This window comes from Passer domesticus, chromosome 17, assembly GCF_036417665.1.
Source record: "Passer domesticus isolate bPasDom1 chromosome 17, bPasDom1.hap1, whole genome shotgun sequence".
Taxonomy (NCBI): domain Eukaryota; kingdom Metazoa; phylum Chordata; class Aves; order Passeriformes; family Passeridae; genus Passer; species Passer domesticus.
Window position 1 is genome coordinate 11,949,991 of NC_087490.1, and position 19,159 is coordinate 11,969,149.

Below are 19,159 nucleotides of genomic sequence, written 5' to 3' on the forward strand. Positions count from 1 at the left end.
GAGGGCGCTGCCCGGCTCCCTCCCACCCTCTCCGGATAAATGAGCCGCCGGGAGGCGGCGGGCGGCGCAGGCTGTGGACGAGCGCGGCGCATCCCTGTCCCGTCCCCATCCCGTCCCCCGCCGCGCCCAGCGCTCCCTGCCGGCGGGGCCGCCGCGGCCGCTGCCGCCCGTACTCGGCCCGTGGGGCTGGGCGGGGGGATCGGGCTTCGCTTCCCTCCCCTGGGAACGCCTGAGGGCGGGGGCGGCAGGGCCAGGGCCGGTGGAGGGGAGGCGGCCGGGACACCCCGGTCTGGCTGATGCTGGCGCTGCCCCGCGCAGCACCGGGCTCCGGCAGGCTGGTAGCGGCGGTCGGGACGCAGGAGGGGCCCCCCGGGCTCCCTTCCCCTTCCCTCCCTCCGCGGCGGGCGGCGCTGGAGGATTTTCTCCCGCCGCGGCCCCCTCGCTGTCCCCCAGACATGGTAGGTCACCTCCAGCTGCAAGGGATGGACGAGAGCCTGAAGGAGAAGAGCCGGGAAGGCTTGCTGGACAGCCCGGACTCGGGGCTGCCCCCCAGCCCCAGCCCCCCCTTCTACTCCCTGTCGCCCGGTGAGGGCCGAGCAGGGGGCAGCGGCGGCGCGGACCCCCCGGCCCCGGCCCACCGGCGAGAGGCCAAGGACGGCAGAGTGGTAAGAGCCAAACCCGGGCACCGGGCTCTGTCCCCCGCGGGGAAAGGCAGGAGGGCGCCTGTGGGCACTGCCCCGACACCCTGGGCTGAGTGCCCGCCGCAGTGCCCCTCGCCGGCCGAGGGCACTCCGGGCTGCCCGTGGCGGCTGCGGTCCGGTGTTGGCTGCTGTGCCAGGCAGGGCTTGGCCCAGTGCCGGGCAGGGGTTTTGGATACACTCACGGAGTGTTGGCAGTTTGGCTGGGTGAACTGTAATAACGGTGTGGGAGTGAAATCCCGAGCCTGAACCAAGCTCCCCTGCCCACCTTCGGAAAAGTGTAGTTGTTTCTCAGTGACACTGCTCTGCCTGGTGGGTACAGGTTGGAGCTGCATCCATCCGGACCGAGGCAGGGGCATCTGGCTCCCAGCCATCATTCCACCCTGGCATCCCACATCTGGCTTGTGAGGAGCGTGGAGCCGCGTTTGCTGGAGCCCTGGCTGAAAGAAAGACAAAAGTGCCCTTCAGCTGTGGCAGGGTAGGGATGTGTCTCCAAGGAGCTGCTGGGGACAGGGTCTGGGAAGGGCTGTGTGCCGCTGCCCTTTGCTGGAGCCAGGCTCTGTGGCATGAGCCTGTGTGAAAGGTTTGTCCTCTGGCAGCCGAGCAGAGCCGGGGGTAGTGGTTTGTAAGCTCAGACAGCTGGCAGAGCACCGCAGGTCTCGGTCAGCCTGATGCAGTGCCAGGGAAGCACTTGAATGTGGAGTAGGATCTGGGTAGATTTATTATCACTATTATTTTGCTTTATTTGTTTATTTCTATCCCTGAGCTATAAAACCTGTTTTTAAAACACAGCGTTCAGAGCATAGGCAGTGGTGGTGGAGGTTTTTAAAGGATGATGAAAGTTCTTCCCCAGGGCTCTTTAAAAATTTTTAAAACATGTATAAAAGATGTTTGTAGGTGTATTCAGCGTGGTTAATTGGCTTAAAACTGCAGCACAAATCTTTCCATGAGAAAAATTTATCTACCTCTGGTTTAGTGACAATTTAGACTTCTTTCCCATAGAGACATTTTGCAATGACTCCTCACACCCTCATGAACTTTCTCAAGTTCTAAGGCCTTTTGAGCATATTACCAAAAACTGCCTTTTACTCCTGAACATGCCAAAACCTTCCCTATGAACAATGACTCCTCGCAGTGGAGAGGGTGTGAGGGCTTATTATGAAAGTCAAATCTCAAACCTGCTAATGCCACAGTTCCTAATATGGAGCCTTACCTGCAGATGCCTGGGTGTGTGTGCCATTTGATGGGAGTGTTTATGTACAAAGTTACCCACATGCCTCTGACTTGGCAGCATCAGGCTGTTCCTGTGTGTCTGTAAAATAAAATTGGGGAGGAAGGTGAGTGAAGGCTGCTGGAGCAAAAAACCAGCAGGGTGGAGGTGTCTGAAAAACTCTGGGGGATATGACAGTCTCCATTCCAGTCATATGACAGTTGGCCAGCACACCATCCAAGAAAGTCCTTAGATATCGAAGGAGAAAGAACATGAGAAAATTTATTTCAGTTCATGGGTTGCTAGGATTGAGTTTTAGTGCTTGACCCCTATAGGGAAAAAAGTTATTCCTGTGATCTGTATAAGGTAAAGTTTTTCAGTTGTTTTGATCATTAATGAACATTTTAGACACTTCAGAAAAGCTGACACTGTAGGTGTTTCCAAATTCTGTATCACATTGCAAGGGCTCCTGCTTAGAGTATGGGTTCCATACATTGGAAATGTGTGGAATTCCATGCTTTTAGCAGGTACAGAAGGTTGCAGGGATCCAAATGCTGAAACCAGTTGGACTGTATTATTTGGAGTGGTGCTGGGCTCTGGCTCTTTAACTCTGTTTGGTTCCCTGTAAAATAATGAAGTAAACAGGAATTTTCACTCTATTTGACTGCAGAGAGTTTCACTTCCTCTCATTTCCACTGTACAAATACTGTACTTGCAGCTGATATTAGAGCAGGAAAAATATGAAGAGTATTGCTTGCTTCATATTTCTAAATTGCAGTGTCTAATTAGCTTTAATTTTGCCATTTTACAAGGGCTTGCAGATCTGTGAGCAGTTATGCAACCCATGAATGTGCTTCTGTTTAAGTCTATTCCTCTGCTGTTCATCAGAGCACGCAGAATTGGCAAATCAATAATTGCAGCTATTTGCACACCAAGAAATGCTGGTTTTAATCGCCTGTTATATTAGTGTTTGTTTTGCTTATAAACGTGACAGAGCCAGGAGCACAACCTGCACTCTTTGTGTTGGAATACTATAAAACCATACAGAACTCAGTCACCAGCAGCCAAGGTTCTACTATGTACGGTTACAATAAATTGCTGTCAGGTGAAGGAAACAACATTCCAGATCTGAGCGAAGTATTTCAGACTATTCTTTGCTGCAGAACTATCAAACCACCAGTCGGAACCCAGTTGCATTCTTCTGCAGTCAGCTATTTTGCTCCAACTTCACAAATATGTTACCAAATTTTTCTGCTTTAGGACAGCCTTTCTCGTGGAGACTAAAAGGAGATTGCATGCCCTTATCGACGGCTTTCTTGTGTGCAGAATCTGTGCTCTCTCTGCTCTGTGTTATTAACTGTGACTCTGAAAAAGTAAACTCTCTGTTCTTTAATAAGCACAACTTTGTTTCAAAGACAATGCACCATTTATTCACATTTAACCAGCCAATTTGGGAACAGCTTTGGGATCCAAGAAAATATGAAAGGCAATTTAGGGCCAGAGTCATAAATACCACAAGTTCAACACCATTTAGGGACTTTTTTTTTTTTCATTTTACTTGTAGTGCAGGATAAATTGGCTTTTATTTCTTCAAATAAAATCCATGTAGGGAATTTGTCAAGTGTTTTGTGCTTAAGTGCAAATATCCTAAGGAAAATAGAAAGTGACTTTTACCTAGTTCTGCCTTTTAAATCTGAAACATTATTAAATTGATTCTTATGACTTGAGTTACTGAATTCTCTAGACTGTGCCTCTAAAGCTGGGTCAGAAGGAACGGAAATACAACAAAATAAATCCTAATAATATGCACAAAGAAGCAGTTGCTGAAAGCATGGGGAATGAAATGACATCAAAGTACCCATATCTGCTTAGAGTTTTCCCTGTTGTTCTTGCCCTGGGACACTGATTGGGGCTAGAAGAACTGCTTTTGGACTGTGCTGCAATAAGTGCTTTGCATCCATCACACAACTGCTAATGGATATCAGGGGACATCAAGCTCACGTTCATCTGCAGAACTATCCATTGGGTGTTCTTGAAGCAGATTTTATGTTCCTTCCCAGCAGTGAAAGGAGCTTTTGCCACTGCAGTGAGTTCCTTTTACTTTGTAAGATTTAGGTATTTGTGCACTCAACCTGCCTCAATGAGCACTGAGGGACTATATCCCAGTGGATCAGCTATGGGGATGTTGGGAATTTCTACTTACATTCAGCAGCAAGAATGGTTCAGAATCACTCTTGGGTGGTGGGAGAAGATTCCAGCTTAATTTCAAGCATGAGAAGAAGACCTTGCCCCTTGGCACAGCCTTCACAGACAACAGTGGGGTCCCAACAATGTGGTCCAAGTCAGCATTTGTGCCAACCCTGTTGGATTAATGGCTCATGTTAAAAAAACCCAAAAGAACATCTCTTCCTGACATGCAGCATTTTGAAGACCCCTTGGGTCACAGAGCCAGCCTCTCATCCTGCACTGGAATTGCTTCAGGAATGGGGCAGTGTCTTACAGGGACTGGGTGGGGAACGTGGCCATCAGAGATTTTCCATGTGCAATTTCCATACCTGTCAACACCTAGACTGACAGCACACGTGAGAGGGAGGCCCTGCACCCCGACCTGAGGCAGCTTGCAGCCCACACACGAGGCAGGGGACGTGACTCCCGAGGCCCTGTGGGTCCCAGCAGCTCTGGGGAAGCCCCGGGCTGCTGCAGGGAGCGAGGCACCCATCTGGCACCACAGCAGGGTTTGCCTCAGGGCTTGTTGGCAGCCTGGCATCCTGACCCACTTCTGAGCCACTCCCGTGGGACTGGATCCTGCAGGAATTCCCCCAGTTTCAGTTCCACGCCTGTGTCCTCTCCTGGCAAAGGCTAATCCCACCTGGCTGTTCCCTGTCCCTCAGCCCCACCCAGTTCTGGATATGCACCCTCTCCTCTTCCTCCTTGATGAAGGACAGGGCATGGCTCTGGGCTTCACTTGACTGGCCTCACCTGATCTGACAGATGTCCCTTCTGGGCAGATCAGGGAAACAAGCATCAGGATCTCATCATCTGCTCAGAAGAGTGTGGCTCTGATGAAAGACATTGAGGGTGATGTCTCCTAGCTGTTGAATTTCCATTGTGTCCCTACGTAACCCTGTGGACAATAAGCAAAGTAGCACACATTTCCCACTTGAAATAAAAGAGGGAGATAAGCAGGAAGGATGTAATTCTTTGAAATAATAAACCCCTGCTTTCTACCTGAGGTTTGCATTTTCTGTTATCACCTCTCAATATAATCTCATCCGGCTCTGGTATAAATTACTCGTAATGTGCAATACGTGCAGATATTGGGAAAATAAATGGTCTGTTAAACAAATATTGCTTATCTTCTAGAGCGGAGAATGTAGATGTGTGTCAAATAACTCAGCCAGATCTTTCATTATAGCTGTAAATAACAGCTGAGTAAAGTGACATTTTCATGGACCTGACATGTTACCATAGTGGGAAAATGTGGTGAGAGATTTGCTTATGCCCTAGCTAAGTTAGGAGCTGGGAATTTGGGAAGCTGTATCCTGTTTGTAGCCCTGACACTTGGAAAGCTGTTTCCCCTTACAGTCCCTAGAGATCTCCTGCCACATCTTAGTGCCTTCCATATAATGACCATAGCAAAAGGAGTCAGTTCTGGTTCTTTGTGCTCTCTGGGGAAAGGTTTTGGGGGTTTATTTATTTCAAGTCACGTTAATTTCCTTTCCTTTTTCTTGCTTTGCTGCCTGGAATTTGGCAGCTAAAGAACGGTCAATGCTGTCGATGAGCTGGAGATTGAATTCCATTCAGCAACCAATTTTATCTGTGTTTATCTATCTGCTACTTGCAAAAAGCAGAGTTTAGCTGCCCAGGCCGTTACATGCCTGAAAGGCATCAGAGTTAAGGCAGAGGGAAAAATGCAGCCAAACAAGAAAGCTCTTCAACTTTTTAACACTACTGTAACTCTTTGCTGGTTGACACAAATTATGTACTAGAGAAGAAATAAAAATAAAAGCTCATTTACTGCCTAATATTCACCTTGGATCAAGTTGTAAACATGGGAGTCACTTTTTTGATGTCTCCGGTATCTTTCATTTTGTCTTCTCAACCTTCCTTGCCAGACTCCTTCTGTCCTTAAAGATGCCAGGGTTGTGGTGTCTTTTGTGAAGCTGCATCTGGTAAGTGCCAGCACAGCTCCAGTTAGTGGGGACAGATGGATCAGGTCCCCACTGCAGCATTCCAGCACAGCAACCCTTGGATAGACAGACCTCAGCTATGGATCACTCGTGGACAGCCTGGTCTGAAGTGATGGGGGCTTCTCCTCTTCACCATCAGTGACCCCCAGGAGTCTGCAGCAAGCTCTGCTCCCTGCCATATTGCAGGATAATACAGAAACCTACCTTATTTGTGGAGTGTCTGGAGATCACCAAGTGATTCCTAGAAACAAGCCAGGGATCCTGATTTTCTCAAGGGAGCTCAGAATTCAGTGCTCCTCCTCTTTCAACCATTCCTGTGCAGAAGGAAAAAGAATTGAGTCAGTATTTTTTTGACAGGCAGAACATTTTTGGTTTTTTTCCTTAAAGCAGGTTGGAAGGAGTTGGTGTCAAACTCTTGCCAAAAAGCCAGCTTTTGACATGTGCCAAGCATATAACATTTCAGCCCCAAAGACAAATCTTTTGGAAAGCTCATGTCCCCTGTTCCTTGCTTCCCAGCTCCAGGTGACTTGCAGGAGCCGACATTTCGGAGCATCACTGGAGGGAAAACAAAATGTCACCTGAGGTGCCTTTCAGTGGCTGCTGTGTGAGACCTGTGGTTGCTGTTTAGTGACCCCTTCATGCTTTGCAAGCAAATCAGTTGCTGTTTGGTGAGCAGCCTGCAGCATCTTAGAGATCTCTATTTTTAGGCCATGATTTGTAATTTATTTACATCTTCCATGTGCAGACTTCCAGGTTACTTCAAAGTTTCTGACCTGCAGCAGCTCACAGAAGAGAGGTCTGAGTCTGTAATGGTCGTGACAGGCAATAGAAATCCTGGCTTTGGCCTGCCAGTGTTCTCAGTTGTTCCAGCTTTCTAAACTAAGCCAAGCCTGCAGGTCTGAAGTTGGTGCTCATCCACAGCATATGAAATGCCTTTTGCCACCCTTCCCTGCCCAGAGCAAGGTTAACTGTAACAATGGAAATAGCTTCATCACACCGATCCAGCACTAACCTGGAGAACACTTAATCCTGCTCTCACCAAGTTCAGCAGCAAATCGTTGAGTCTGATTGATGTCAGTCGTGCACGCCAGCCCCTCTGTTTCTCTGTGCACACTGGTGTTGGTTCTGCAGCGTGTTCTTGTTTCCTGTTCCCTGCTGTGGGACTTGCGCTCTGCACAGACGGCGATCGCGGCCGTGCCACGCTCTGACCGAGCAGCACCCCCGGTGCTCAGCGGGCTGGGAAGGCTCTTCCCCTGCACACACTGGGGGCCAGATGCCCCAGCAATGTTCCTGCTAAGCCACAGGAAAGACTTCGTAACATGTCCTGCATCCTGGGGATGTTTGGAGCACACTCAGCGTCAGCATTTGTTAGCAAGAAGTGTGAAGGCTTGTTTGCCTGGCAGCACTTCTTTGAAACTGCTTCTTTAAAGGAGGGACACGCATCCCCAGCCTTGTTTCCTTCACCAGTTCAAGCAATCTGCATCCCTCTGCAGGTGAACCCCCAAAGGGCAGCCCGCCTGCTGTTCACAAAGCTCATGAGCATGTGCAAATGGTGTTTGACTCCTGCACCCAAAGGAACCTCTTCTTATGTACAAAATGTCTTTAGAAAGAGCTCTGGCCTTGTGCAGACTGTTACAAGCTGGACATCTGCACCCTTGTGAACTGAGGCTTGTCTGATGTAAACAATTCACATTTCAGAAGCAAAGAGCTTTATTTACGACCAGAAAGGCTGCCCTTGCCCTCCCCTGTCAAGAGTGTTGAAAGCAATTCAGGAATGAACTTTGCCTTTTGGCCAGTATTTGCTAGGGAGAGTGAATATATATTTTTTTCTTTCTTCCCCCCCATAACTATGCAGATACTGTTCTGTTTTGACAATGGAACAGTATTCAATCAAAAAGAGGGGTTGGCCATTTTACTTAATAGTACAACTTTACACAGTTGTAAAGCGCAGGGAAATTTCAGTATGAAAAGAAGAAACAGCTTTGTGGCTTTGGGACACAGAATTCAATGGCTTGGCAAATTCAGATGGAGCAGTGACATTTTTTGCCTTAGCCTGAGGCAGAAGGCCCAAACCAGGAGAGGAAAGCAGACCTCAGCTAGGCATCTACAGACAGCACAGAGGCTGCCAGCCATCTCCTTTAAAGAGATCCTGTGTCCCTGTGCGTCATAAATATCTGCTGACAGAAAAGTTGTGGCAGAGACTGAAACCTGCAGTGACATTTTTCCAGGAGGGCAGGATTAGGCTGAATTAGCTGCTGGGTTTGGTCCAGGCACCAGACACAGGATCCCCATATGTGGGAACTGGTGTTTGAGAGCACTCCAGTATAGAGAAGTGGGATTAGTCATTTCTGTGGTGGGCAGAGGAGCCTAGGCTGGTCTGTGACAATTTGTCAGAGTAAGTAAGTTCACAGTGCAGTTAGTCTTAAAAATGCAGTTTTTGGTGTCATGAATTGGAGCTGCTCCACTCATTATAAAGTCCTGGCTTGCAACTGGCTTCCTGCATTGCAGAGGCCACAAGGTGCCCCAGTGTCTCACCCCACCCTCAGTTTTATGGTTAACAAGAATGTCCTTTGGAGCACAAGAGCCATTTTTGGCACGGAGACTTTGGGAACAGCAAGTCTAACACTTCCTCTGCTGGATTGTTGCAAGGGATACATGATTTTATGTACATATTTGGATGTATATCTATAAAAATACATACACATGTCTCACTTCAGTAGACCTACATCCTCCAAGTCAGCAGCCTTAGCCCCTATCGCTGTGTTAGGTCAGACATAGAGCTCTTCTCCATGCTGACACATTCTGAGTGTTTCTAAGACTTGTTAATTCCTACCAGCAAAGGCAATATCAGGGCTAAAGAAAACTCAAAACCAATTGCAATTCCTATGAGAAACAAGAAAGGAAGAAGGAGAGGCAAGGTTAAATTTCAACAAACAGATACTGCAGCATGAAGTGACAGAGATGTGGGCACAGTCACGTACCTGGGAGGTGTGCTGGGGCAGAGGGAGGTCTTGGTAGGTGAGGACAGTCCAGGTGTTGTGTTAGGCTGCTCAGCTGCCAGCCACAGCACGTTTTGAACTGCCAGCCCCATCTGTTGTGTTCCAACACTTGCTGTGCTCTCCTTCCCTGCAGATGCCTTATCTGCTCCTGAACCCGTCCATGCCAGAGATAAGGCCTCGAATGTACCCCGTGTTTTTTGGAGAAAGCATTGAGGTCAACCCTGAGCCCGTGCAGGAAATCAGGTACAGCTGGGATTGGGTGGGTAGATGGGGATTTCTGTCTTTTTTCTGGTGCTTCTGCCAAAGATTAAAATGTGTTTACAAATGGGAGTCATGGTTATTTTGATGGAAAGGGAAGGACAGGTGGGAGGGTAATTCCCGAATTAAAGCCACTGACAGCAGCACAGGCAAGAACTGGAGGGAGGTTTTAACACAAGGCAGCTTTCCTTCCAAGGCCAGCTAAAATCCAAGGCTATGAGAGAAAACCATTACCATCTGTGGGCTTGATGGCCTCCACTAAGTGATCTGATGGTCTTCATACTGTTCCCAGATGACTTGTGTCTTCAAAGAAGCAACACCCTTCTAATTGGCACCTGTTTTTGTTCGCTCTTGCCACAGAGAAACCAGCATTAGACAGCCCACAGAGACTGAATGAGCTCCTCTGTGTGAGGAGATGGTCCCTCAAGCCAGTGATGGAGATGTTCTGCCCTCCTGTGGGGCTGGTGCTGTGGCCAATGGATAAATGTTGGTCTTTACTCTTTTGCTGATGTGGAATGTATCCTGCAAACAGCTTGGGGCAGGGACAGTGGGAGGACTGTAAACCCCCTCAACCTATGCAAAAGCCTCTCTGGAAATGTACCCCAGTAAATCTCTGCTGGCTGAGGAACTGCCAGCGGGCATGTTTTTATGGTGATTACATCGGAGGCTTGTTTTATGCGTGCTGAATGACTTGCTTACACCCTAGCTGTGCAAAATACATTACAGCAGCTCAGATTACACACGGTGCACAATCAGTCAGCCCCCCTCTGGGTGGAGGTAATGACAAGCACACACCCAGCTTTTAATCTTTTTTACGTGGAACTGCACATTCCTTGGCTGCTGATTGCTGGAGGAGCATTTGGGGAGTGGGAAAAACCAGTGGAAATCCTGTTACCCATGGCTAGGGATTCCAGTAAAAGCCCTTTTTCTGGCCTGGTGTCTGCACATCCTTTCTGGATGGGTGCAGAAAAAAGGCAGGGCTGTGACATCCTACCTTTTGTGGTTTGTCATCTGTTAGCTGTTCAGGTGGCCGGTTCCTTTGAGACAGTGGCTTGGGTGTCGGGCAGCCATAGCCCACAATATCCCTTTGCCTTTCCTGCTCTTTTAGCATTGCTTGGATTTTTTGTAGGCTTCAACAAGCATCCTCACCCTTCATCTCCCAGCACTCAGATTTTAGCTGGTTTGGGCATTTTTGTGCAACGATGAAAGAAAAGACAGACAGCATTGACAGCTCAACAGGTCCATCACAGGGTGTTTGTCTGCCTCCAGTGCAGCTCTCAGGGCTGAGCTGAGGCCCCAGTGGGGCCCATGGAGAAAACCAGAGGAAGAAGAGCATTGCTTGGAGCCTCTGCAGCAAGGTGTTTTCTGCCCTGGTTCTGCTGGTTCTTGCAGAAATGCTGGGATGGATTCATAGCAAGGTGGGGTTTCCCAGCAGGACAGAGTCCTCTTGGCTGTGGGTTGTAGAGTTGGCATCTGTGCAGTAAGAGTTGGTAAATGCTGCCAGCTTCGAAGGGTTAGAGAAGAGTCCTGCCTGCCTTACCTCCTTTGCTGCCAGGGCTGTGCTCCTGATCCCTTGCTGTCCTCTGCAGGTGCAATTCCGAGGTGAAGTACGACTCGGAGAAGCACTATCGGGATGACATCTTCTACGGCCCCATCCCCACGGTCACCACCTACAGCGAGACCATCATCGCCGCTCCCAACTGCACCTGGCGCAACTACAAGTCCCAGCTGATCTTCGAGCCCCGCCAGAAGCCGGTGAGGTTTCAGAGCACGACCATCATTTTCCCTAAGCGTGCCAAGAACATTTACCGGACCACCCTCAACTACAGCTTGGGTTGTGCCAAGCGCTGGTTCGCTTCCAGCGTGCAGCTGGAACTCTGTGAGGAAACCAACCCGTGCGTCATGTACGGCGAGACCCTCTGATCCGCCCCGGGAGGCTTCGCGGGGCTCCGGCTGCGCCTGGCCTGCTGGCAACTGAGTGTTCATGGCTGGAGAGCAGCTCCCAGTGAGGCTGAACTGGCTGGGAGGAGGCTTGCAGGGCACAGGATGGTTTTGATCAGTGAGAGGCTGGCTTGTATTTTGCGACGTTCCTGACATTCGTGATCTGGATTTTATTTTTGGTTTTTTGTTTTTTGTTTTTTTTTCTCCGAGCGTATCTATTTTTGGCTTGTGTTTAGATGAAATCAAGATGACAAAGGACCCTGTTACCCATTGCAGAATGATGCCTTATGAGCTCTGTAGGTCTTGTCTAGCACACATAGGTGAGAGTCACTGTAAGCTTCAGAGCTATTTTGGTCTCTGCAAAGGGAAGACCAACTGCAGAGTCAGCGTCTGTTCAGCCCAGCACACACCAGGCCAGATCTCTTTCAGAGCTGAAATGCAGAGGAGGTGGCTATTTGTACCAGTACATCACAGCTTCCTCCAACAGCTCATCTGAGTGAGAGCTGCCCTATCACAGCACCGCAGTCGCCCCAATTCCTGAGAGGAGTGGAGACTCTCACCCTGAGAAAAAGAGGATTTAAACAGGTCCCCCAGCTCCTGATGGCAGCTGGATGTTTGCATACCACAGCAAAGCACAGCACAACCAGGAGATGGGAGAAGGGCCTGCTGTGATGCACAGACACATCTTCTGTGAACCAGCCAGGAGTAAGGGAGACTGAGGAAAAGGAGCAGCTGAAGGGCTAGTTTCTAAAAGTTTCTAAAAGAAATTTAGGAGCCCAGTGCCCTTCTAAAAGTATTGTCAGACCAAGTGTACCATGCTGTTCACCTCCTCCAACACCTAATTTAAGGGATCTGTATGCACTTGCAGCCCTGCTGAGTTTCAGGGTGTGGCTGTATTGCAGAGAGGAGTGTAGGGCAGAAAGATGCTCCCTGGCTTCTTTGAAGCTAGGGCAGGGTTAACTCACCCTCTCAATAGTTTCCATATTTGTGGCATGGGCAGCTTTTCTGCCTGTAGAGGAGCAGCCAAACTTTCTCAGTGTAGAGCTTGAAGGATTGAAGAGCCCAAATCCATCTGGGTTTTCCTTACTCAGCCAGGCTGTAGCACTAAAAACAGGTACTCCACAAACAGCTGAACTGTCTCTGCAAAATGACAAAGAAACTGTCAGCAGGAGCCAGTGTAGCCATCCTAAGGTAAAACATTCCCCACTCATGAATCCCATTCTCCTGGTATGTCTTCACTTTGGTCTCTTGCAAGAGCCTGGATTCCCACAAACATATAACTTGAAAATAGCACGGAATTGTCTCCAAAAATCTTACCAAGAATTTTTGCATGCTGCTCAGACTTAGAAATAACCACACAGCTCCGGAAATTAATTTCCAGCTTTCTCTCTTCTGAACTTTCCATTTTGTTCCTGACTTGCTGTGAGTCTGATGGAGTTATTTCAGAGCACAGCTGAGCAGCCAAGTCAGAAAGCCTATTAACAATGTCAACAAGACGTAGCTGATTGCCCAGAACAGTTGACGCACAAACCCACTGAGATTTAAAAAAAAAAAGTCTGAGAAACTTGAAAAAATAATAAAATTAGTGACTTATAAAGATACTTTTTCCATCAGTTTCAAAAAGCAGTTGGTAAATGTGACCAGAACTGTGACCTTTATGAAACAGAGTTCTCTTGTTCAAAGTGTAGCACAGTTTTTCCACCAGAGGTAAATATAAAGTCTTTAAATACAAACTTCAATCCTGACAGCTGAAGCATCATTAGTGCTGAAAGATGTGTGTTATGGCAGTGCTGAACTCTCCCTGTCTGCTGGGAGTTAGGACTTGGTAGAAAGAACCCCTCAAAGGATTTCCAAGGCTTCCACCTACTGTTGAATTCCTTACAGCAGCACAAACAAGGACTATATTTGTTAGTGGTCAGATTCTGCTGTCACTGTCTGTCAGCATCAAAGCCTGGAAAAGCAGCATCTGCCTCCAAAGGGATTATTATGCCTGAAGCAACCCTTCTCCCCAGGGCTCCAGCAAACAGGAGAGCTGGCTTAGGCTGCAGGGAGTTGTGCCTGGATGAACGTGGTCCCAGTGCAGTGAGGTCAGTGATGCACTTACCTGCTGGTTCATCTTTGGGTCTGTTCTGCTGGCCACGTGCTGCTGACGAGCCTTGGGAGCAGGGGAAATTGTCCTCTGCTTTGCTGGGGACACGTGGAGGCTCTGGAGGGCTCAGTGCCTGCATGCCCAGGAGTCTGTGCCAAGGGGCAGGGTCCCAGCTGGCAGCAGCATAATCCAGGTCCATGCTCACACCCAGGAGATCCCTGCATGGTGACAGAGTGGGACAGGCTCACCTCAGAGCTGAGGGGATGCCAGACTCTTCCCTGTTCTGCTCCTTTGAACAGCTGGATTGTTCCCCTGCTTCGAGCACAAAGCTGCTGTTCTTGAACATGGTGGTCTTTGAGGAGGAGAGTTTTACCCCAGAAAAATCCTTTCATCATGACTGGCTGCAGGTTTCTGCCCGCTCTGTCCACTGTTAGTTCTGTTTCCTAAATATCAGCTGCAACAGCAAAAGAGAATTCAGGGCAAGCCAAAAAAACCTAGTGTGCAAATATAAAACCAGCAGGGAGACTGCACCTCAACCTGGACTTCCACCACACAGGGAGAGGCAAAGTCTCCCAGGTGGATGTGACCCTGGGAGGGTGCAGAGCAGGGCTGCATCCTTGGCACTGGAGGGTCCCACACACCCAGCCCAGGCCTCTTTGAAGCTTCATGCTTTGTTTTCTCTGCAAATACACCAGAAGTGACCTAACATGCTCCTGCTCCTTTGAGTTTAAGCAGCTTTTCTGGTTTTGCCACGTTAGGGGGAAAAAAGATAGAAAGCAGCTTGGGTTTCTGTGCTGCTGAACATATTTTGGGCTGTGTAGCCACTGTGGCTATGGTGGGACTGTCACCCTGGACCACATCCAAACTAGGACATTTCCAAGTGCCTGAGATCAGGAGAAATTTTTGAAAAATCCCTTTTTATATCTTTTTATATGGCAGAGGTCTCTGCCATGGGCCCATCACAAGCTGCTTTTCCTCTCAGCAAAAGCTGGTGTTGGAAAGGGACCTTGTTTTTCCTGAGGTCAAGGAAACACAGAGGGTCAAGTCTTCGCCCTTGCCTGCCCACTCTGCCCCTGCTGCTCCCACCCCTGGGGCTGGGTTAGGCAGTGGCAGAAAAGCCAAAGTTCATCTTACTCATGCCTGGGAAAAGTGATGACTTTTTTTGTTTTGCTTAAACACCAGAAACTCAATTGTGTTTTTGTGTTGCCAGTGAAGAATCTCTCTGGGCAGCCAGGAAGTGCCTTGTGCCATACCTGTAGTGTGTGTGTACATCTGAAAGGAACAATCAGTCCCACTAGGGAGGTGCTTTTCTTTCAAATGGAGCGTTGTCAATCTCAGCCAGCAAATCTTTGTTCCTGTATATTTCCTCAAAGATACAAATGATACATTTAGACCATGGAAATGTGAGTTTCCTTGAACAGCTGGGACTGTGGCTACACTATTTCTCCCCAGGATCCTGATGTGCGTGTTGCCCACAGCTCTGCAAGCCTGATGGGTAAAGTCAGACACTGCCTTTATCTTTTTTGATGAGGGGAAGATTGGTTTTTTTTTCAATATGGAAAGTCCCTATCTCAAAGGTGGGGGGGTCTCTCTCCCCTTCATCCCTGTGATTCCTTTGCCCTGGAACACAACAGTGTGCTCATGTCTGGCCTGCCTGCATTGCTGTCATTGCATTTGGGGCCAAAAAGATGAAACCCTAACCAAATATTGAACTTGTAGAAGCTGTGGAATATGTTGCACAAACCACAGAGAACAACTTTGACCAAAAGTTTACTGCTTGTCTTTGTTGTTTGCCTTTTTCTTTATTTTTTTTTCTTCTTCCTAAGCCAGCTCTACTTTCCTCAATGTGAAATACAGACAGATTTGCACCCTGGGTGCACGCTTTCTGGGACTGTTGAAATGGTGTTTGGGTGTTGATAGCAGTGTTTGAGTGAGCTGCTGGTCAGAGAAGTGAATGCTATTTACTATTTATGTTGAGTGTGTCTTTAAAAAATATGGGAAAGGTCACCAGAAGGCTAATGAGCAAAAAAAAAAAGACTTTGTAGAGCAAACTGAAGACTAAAGACTGCCTGAGTCTGATGTAGAGGTGAATGGTTCTGTGTGTGAGCACTGTGATCTAGGATATTTAGCCATTGTGGTTTTAGCCTGCCTCTTTTCCCGTAGGAAAAGGCATCTTTGCCTTTTTTAGAGCTGAAACAAAATCAGATCCATCCTCTATCACAGTCACAGTCCTGCTGAAGTCTGTGAGCAGCAGCATTCCCCAGGCCCATGTGATGCTTTCTGTGTGCATCAAGCAGGCACAGAGCTGTGCCTCTGTGGAGATGGGGGAATGCTTTAGAGGGGATGATGGATCTTCTTGTGGGATATTCCGATTTTTATTGCCAGATAAAGTCTGCTCCCTGAGGATCACCTGATCACTCACAAATTGATCTGTTCTGAACACCTCCCTCAAAGCTCTATAACCAGTGGATTTTATAAGTCTAGGGAGGCACTAATTCTTTTTCAGATACTGTAATGGCCATCAGAATGAGCAAAGTATCCTGTCTTGTGAATTGTGACCTGAGGATGGGATTGAAAGGTGTCTGAAGGTTAGAGAAGGAAGAAGAGAACTTAAAAGTGGTGGAATTGCATAAGGATGTGTCATATTTTTATTTTTGTAAGTCTGATTCTCTAAGTGCTTGTAAAGTACTTTACTGTTGTATATGTGGTGATGCAGTAGCTCACAATATCCTTTTATTTTTGTATATTCCTTCCTCCACCATAATTCCTTTCTGTTCAACTCATAGAGAGTAATTTAAGAAGACAAAATTTATATATCGTAATAAAATGCTCGAACCCTCATGCTGATGTATGCAGAGTTTCCTTCCTCTTCCACATCCCTTTACTTGGTGCCTAATGCCATTTTTCCATCCAGAGGGAACGTTTCTGGTGTGTCCATCCCTACCTGTGGATTTCAGCCCAGCTCCCTGTGGCACAGTCAGTCAGTGCTGTGATGTGCAAACCCTGCTCTGTGTGCCCAGGGAAAGCTGAAAAGCTGAGGAGGAACTCTCAGAGGCAGTTTTACCTTTCAGGATTTCCCTGATTGTCAGTTTGACCATTTCTTCTCTCTAAATTTCCCTCTCCAGCTTCATCTTGTTCTACCCAGCTATGCAGCCTTGGTGTTGGATCTAGACAATTCCTCTCCCAGCTCTTCCATGGCCTTCAAGGGCAGGAAGAACCCACACAGTGCTTATTTCATATCCAGGTATCCACATTCTGGTGCACTGCTGGGACCCCTCCTGTGTCCTGGCTTCCCAAATCCCCGTGGTGGATGAGCTGCACCGGGGCTGAAGCCCTGCCTGCCCATGAAGTGCATTTTAAGCCATGGCTGTAAATGCCTTGGGCTCACCAGCCAGCCCTCAGTAGAACACTCCTTTGTCTTCCAAGACCCAAGATGTCTGCAGGGAGAATCTGACACTAATCCTTATGGAAAAATCATTGGATTTATAGGGATGAAGTCAATAGGCTTGGATGAAAACGGCTGTAAAACTCTAAGGAATGGAAAGGAGAAGCATGTTATGCAAGAAGATTGCTTCAGCTGCAGCCTAAGTGCCCGTGTCCTCATCCCAAGCCTTTTGACAGAAATTATGGCTGAACTGCTCCTGGGATGAAGGATGGGAGACAAGCTCATGGCTAAGAACCTGAGGAAACAACAGTGTGGAGAAGGCAGGGGCTGTGCAGGCCCCTGAGCTCACTGGCTGACACCCAAATGCCAGATGAAGGACATGTGCATCCACTCCTGCTATTTAAATAAGACCATGAAATGTGAATGCTGTCCAATGAAGATTCCTGAGGTGGCAGCTAAATCCTCAGCAGCAAAAGCAGTATTAGATGCAGGATATGTGTTTTGGCAAGTGTGCTCAGATGAGCTAACCCCTAAGCTAGTGGCTTTTACTGTGCTAGTTGGATGTTGTAAATTTAAGCAGATGATGCTTGGTATTAGTTTTGCTCCTGGGATATTTCAGAGAGTAATTGCACATATCTCTGAGGGATTACAAGGTGCTGAAGTTATAATGGATGGACTTTGAATTTAAACTAGATGCCTTTAGGAACAGAAGGAACGGTTTAGGCTGGTTTTACAGACAGCAAGAATGCTGACTATAAAATGCCAAAAGCCTCACCTAAAAGAATTTGCTGATTATGGGCAGCTACAAATTAAATAATAATAAAACTCCACATGGCTGGGATCCCTATTCCACTCAACAAAGCAGAGCTGTAAGGAAACAATAGATGCCTTCATCAAATTTCATTCCACAGCTATTTACAGTTAACAAACAATGGAAAGATTTGCCAGGGAAAGACCCTTACCTGATCCTGGAGCAATAAAAACTCCCCCCTGCTGCCAAACCATCAGTTCAAATGGTGTGCAAGACCTCAGGCTGGGTCTTTGCTCTCCATCAGCAGATGGCAATGTCACAGCCTGGACCTGCAGGAGTGTCTTTGGAAGTTCTGGGCAATGACAAGCAGCTGGAGGTTATATTGCCCTCAAAAATGTCAGGAATCTCTTGCAATGTGAAGGAATCACCAGAAGCATGCCTGGAGTGAAGGCCACCTATAGGAACTGTCTCCTCTGGCACAGGACACTGAACTGTCACTTGATCCAGCTCTGTGGGGAGACTGGAATGGAAAGCTGTCACTGTCTCCCGCAGAAACCATTCCAGGATGACTGAATCCACCTGGGATGCTTCAGATGCAGCTCTGCAACCTCCTCGTGTCCTGTGTGGCAGGCTCAGTGCCTCAGGGGGCACCTTGGCTTCAGCAGTTGTGCCCCCAGGGTGGCTGCACGGGGCCTCTGGATGCTTGGCATGGTGGCAGGATGGTCACTTCAAGGCTGGCACTGCCAGCTGCCCTCAGCAGTGTCTGCCCAGCCATGGGATGTGGATCCAGTGCTGGTTTCCATCCCATTGCTTGTGGGAGCAATTCCCACTGCAGATGCAGCCCCTGCAAACACTCCACAGCCTGGCTGGGCCACCACACTGCCCATGCCCAGCTCTGGTTCTAAATCCCCTGGTGTGGTGACACTGCAGAGGAGCAAGGACCTGCCCCAGGGCCGTGCATCTTCTGCCAAAGCACTGAGTCTCCTTCTCCTGGCAACAAGCCCAGCCACAGCAGGGAAATTAATGCAGGAATGGCTTGTTCTCAAGTAGGATAAAGGGTCCTGGAATTGCTTTTTTAGGGGTGTAAGGAGGGAGTTTTATGGGCTCTATTTTCTGCTTCTAATAATGATATTTGATCTAAACAGCTCCACGCCTTGGAGTCCACGGCAGATGGGGAGTTCACATCTACGAGGATGAAAATGCTCATCCTGCCAAGCCTTTGATTCTCATCGTATCCTTCCTACCCTACACACAGGCGGACAGCACATTTCTAGCATAAAAATATCCTCCTCTCCAGCTAACCACCTCCAGATTCCCTTCCTGAGCCTGTTCTGAGCCTGGTGATTAGACATTTCTATACACATAAACATTCAGATCATCTCCCCAAGGTTCTTCCTGTCTCACAAGCAAATCCTGAGACCAGCAGCTATTTGCAGCTCCTTGAAATACAAATGGGCTCCTTCCAAGTCGACTGCTGTGGTTGGGGCTCTCCATGCCCCTCTCCCCAGGGCTCCTGGCTGCACCCTCCCATGCCAGGACACCGAAATGCCCATCACCTCTTTCCCTGGAGACCAAACTGCTCCAAACACCCTCTGCGTGGCTGCTGGTGGTGGCCAAGGGACTGGGAAAGGGTCAAGC

At 48.4% G+C, this 19,159-nt stretch overlaps 1 protein-coding gene and 1 long non-coding RNA gene across 3 annotated transcripts; one reads left to right on the forward strand and one right to left on the reverse strand.

Annotated features, from left to right (window-relative positions):
* Positions 1–35: 35 nt before the first annotated feature.
* RFLNA (refilin A) lies at positions 36–16,226 on the forward strand. 2 transcript variants are annotated; one of them, XM_064392773.1, is made up of 3 exons: positions 36–665; positions 9,231–9,340; positions 10,945–16,226. In XM_064392773.1, exons 1-3 carry the CDS (start codon positions 297–299, stop codon positions 11,276–11,278), a joined length of 813 nt encoding a protein of 270 aa, XP_064248843.1. In that variant the 5' UTR covers positions 36–296; the 3' UTR covers positions 11,279–16,226. The 2 variants fall into 2 exon arrangements, with proteins under 2 accessions (XP_064248843.1, XP_064248844.1); XM_064392774.1 differs by lacking the exon at positions 36–665 and adding an exon at positions 678–1,176.
* Positions 4,146–6,118, reverse strand: LOC135282744 (uncharacterized). The gene is made up of 3 exons (XR_010348787.1): positions 5,941–6,118; positions 4,888–5,032; positions 4,146–4,268 (listed from the first exon to the last, which is right to left on the reverse strand). It is a non-coding gene; the product is annotated as an uncharacterized LOC135282744 (long non-coding RNA).
* Positions 16,227–19,159: the final 2,933 nt, after the last annotated feature.

Coding starts and splice junctions, on each gene's coding strand:
- RFLNA (XM_064392773.1), top strand. CDS start 297: ATGCTGGCGCTGCCCCGCGCAGCACCGGGCTCCGGCAGGCTGGTAGCG. Junction 666..9,230: donor AGGCCAAGGACGGCAGAGTG/GTAAGAGCCAAA, acceptor CCTTCCCTGCAG/ATGCCTTATCTGCTCCTGAA. Junction 9,341..10,944: donor GAGCCCGTGCAGGAAATCAG/GTACAGCTGGGA, acceptor TGTCCTCTGCAG/GTGCAATTCCGAGGTGAAGT.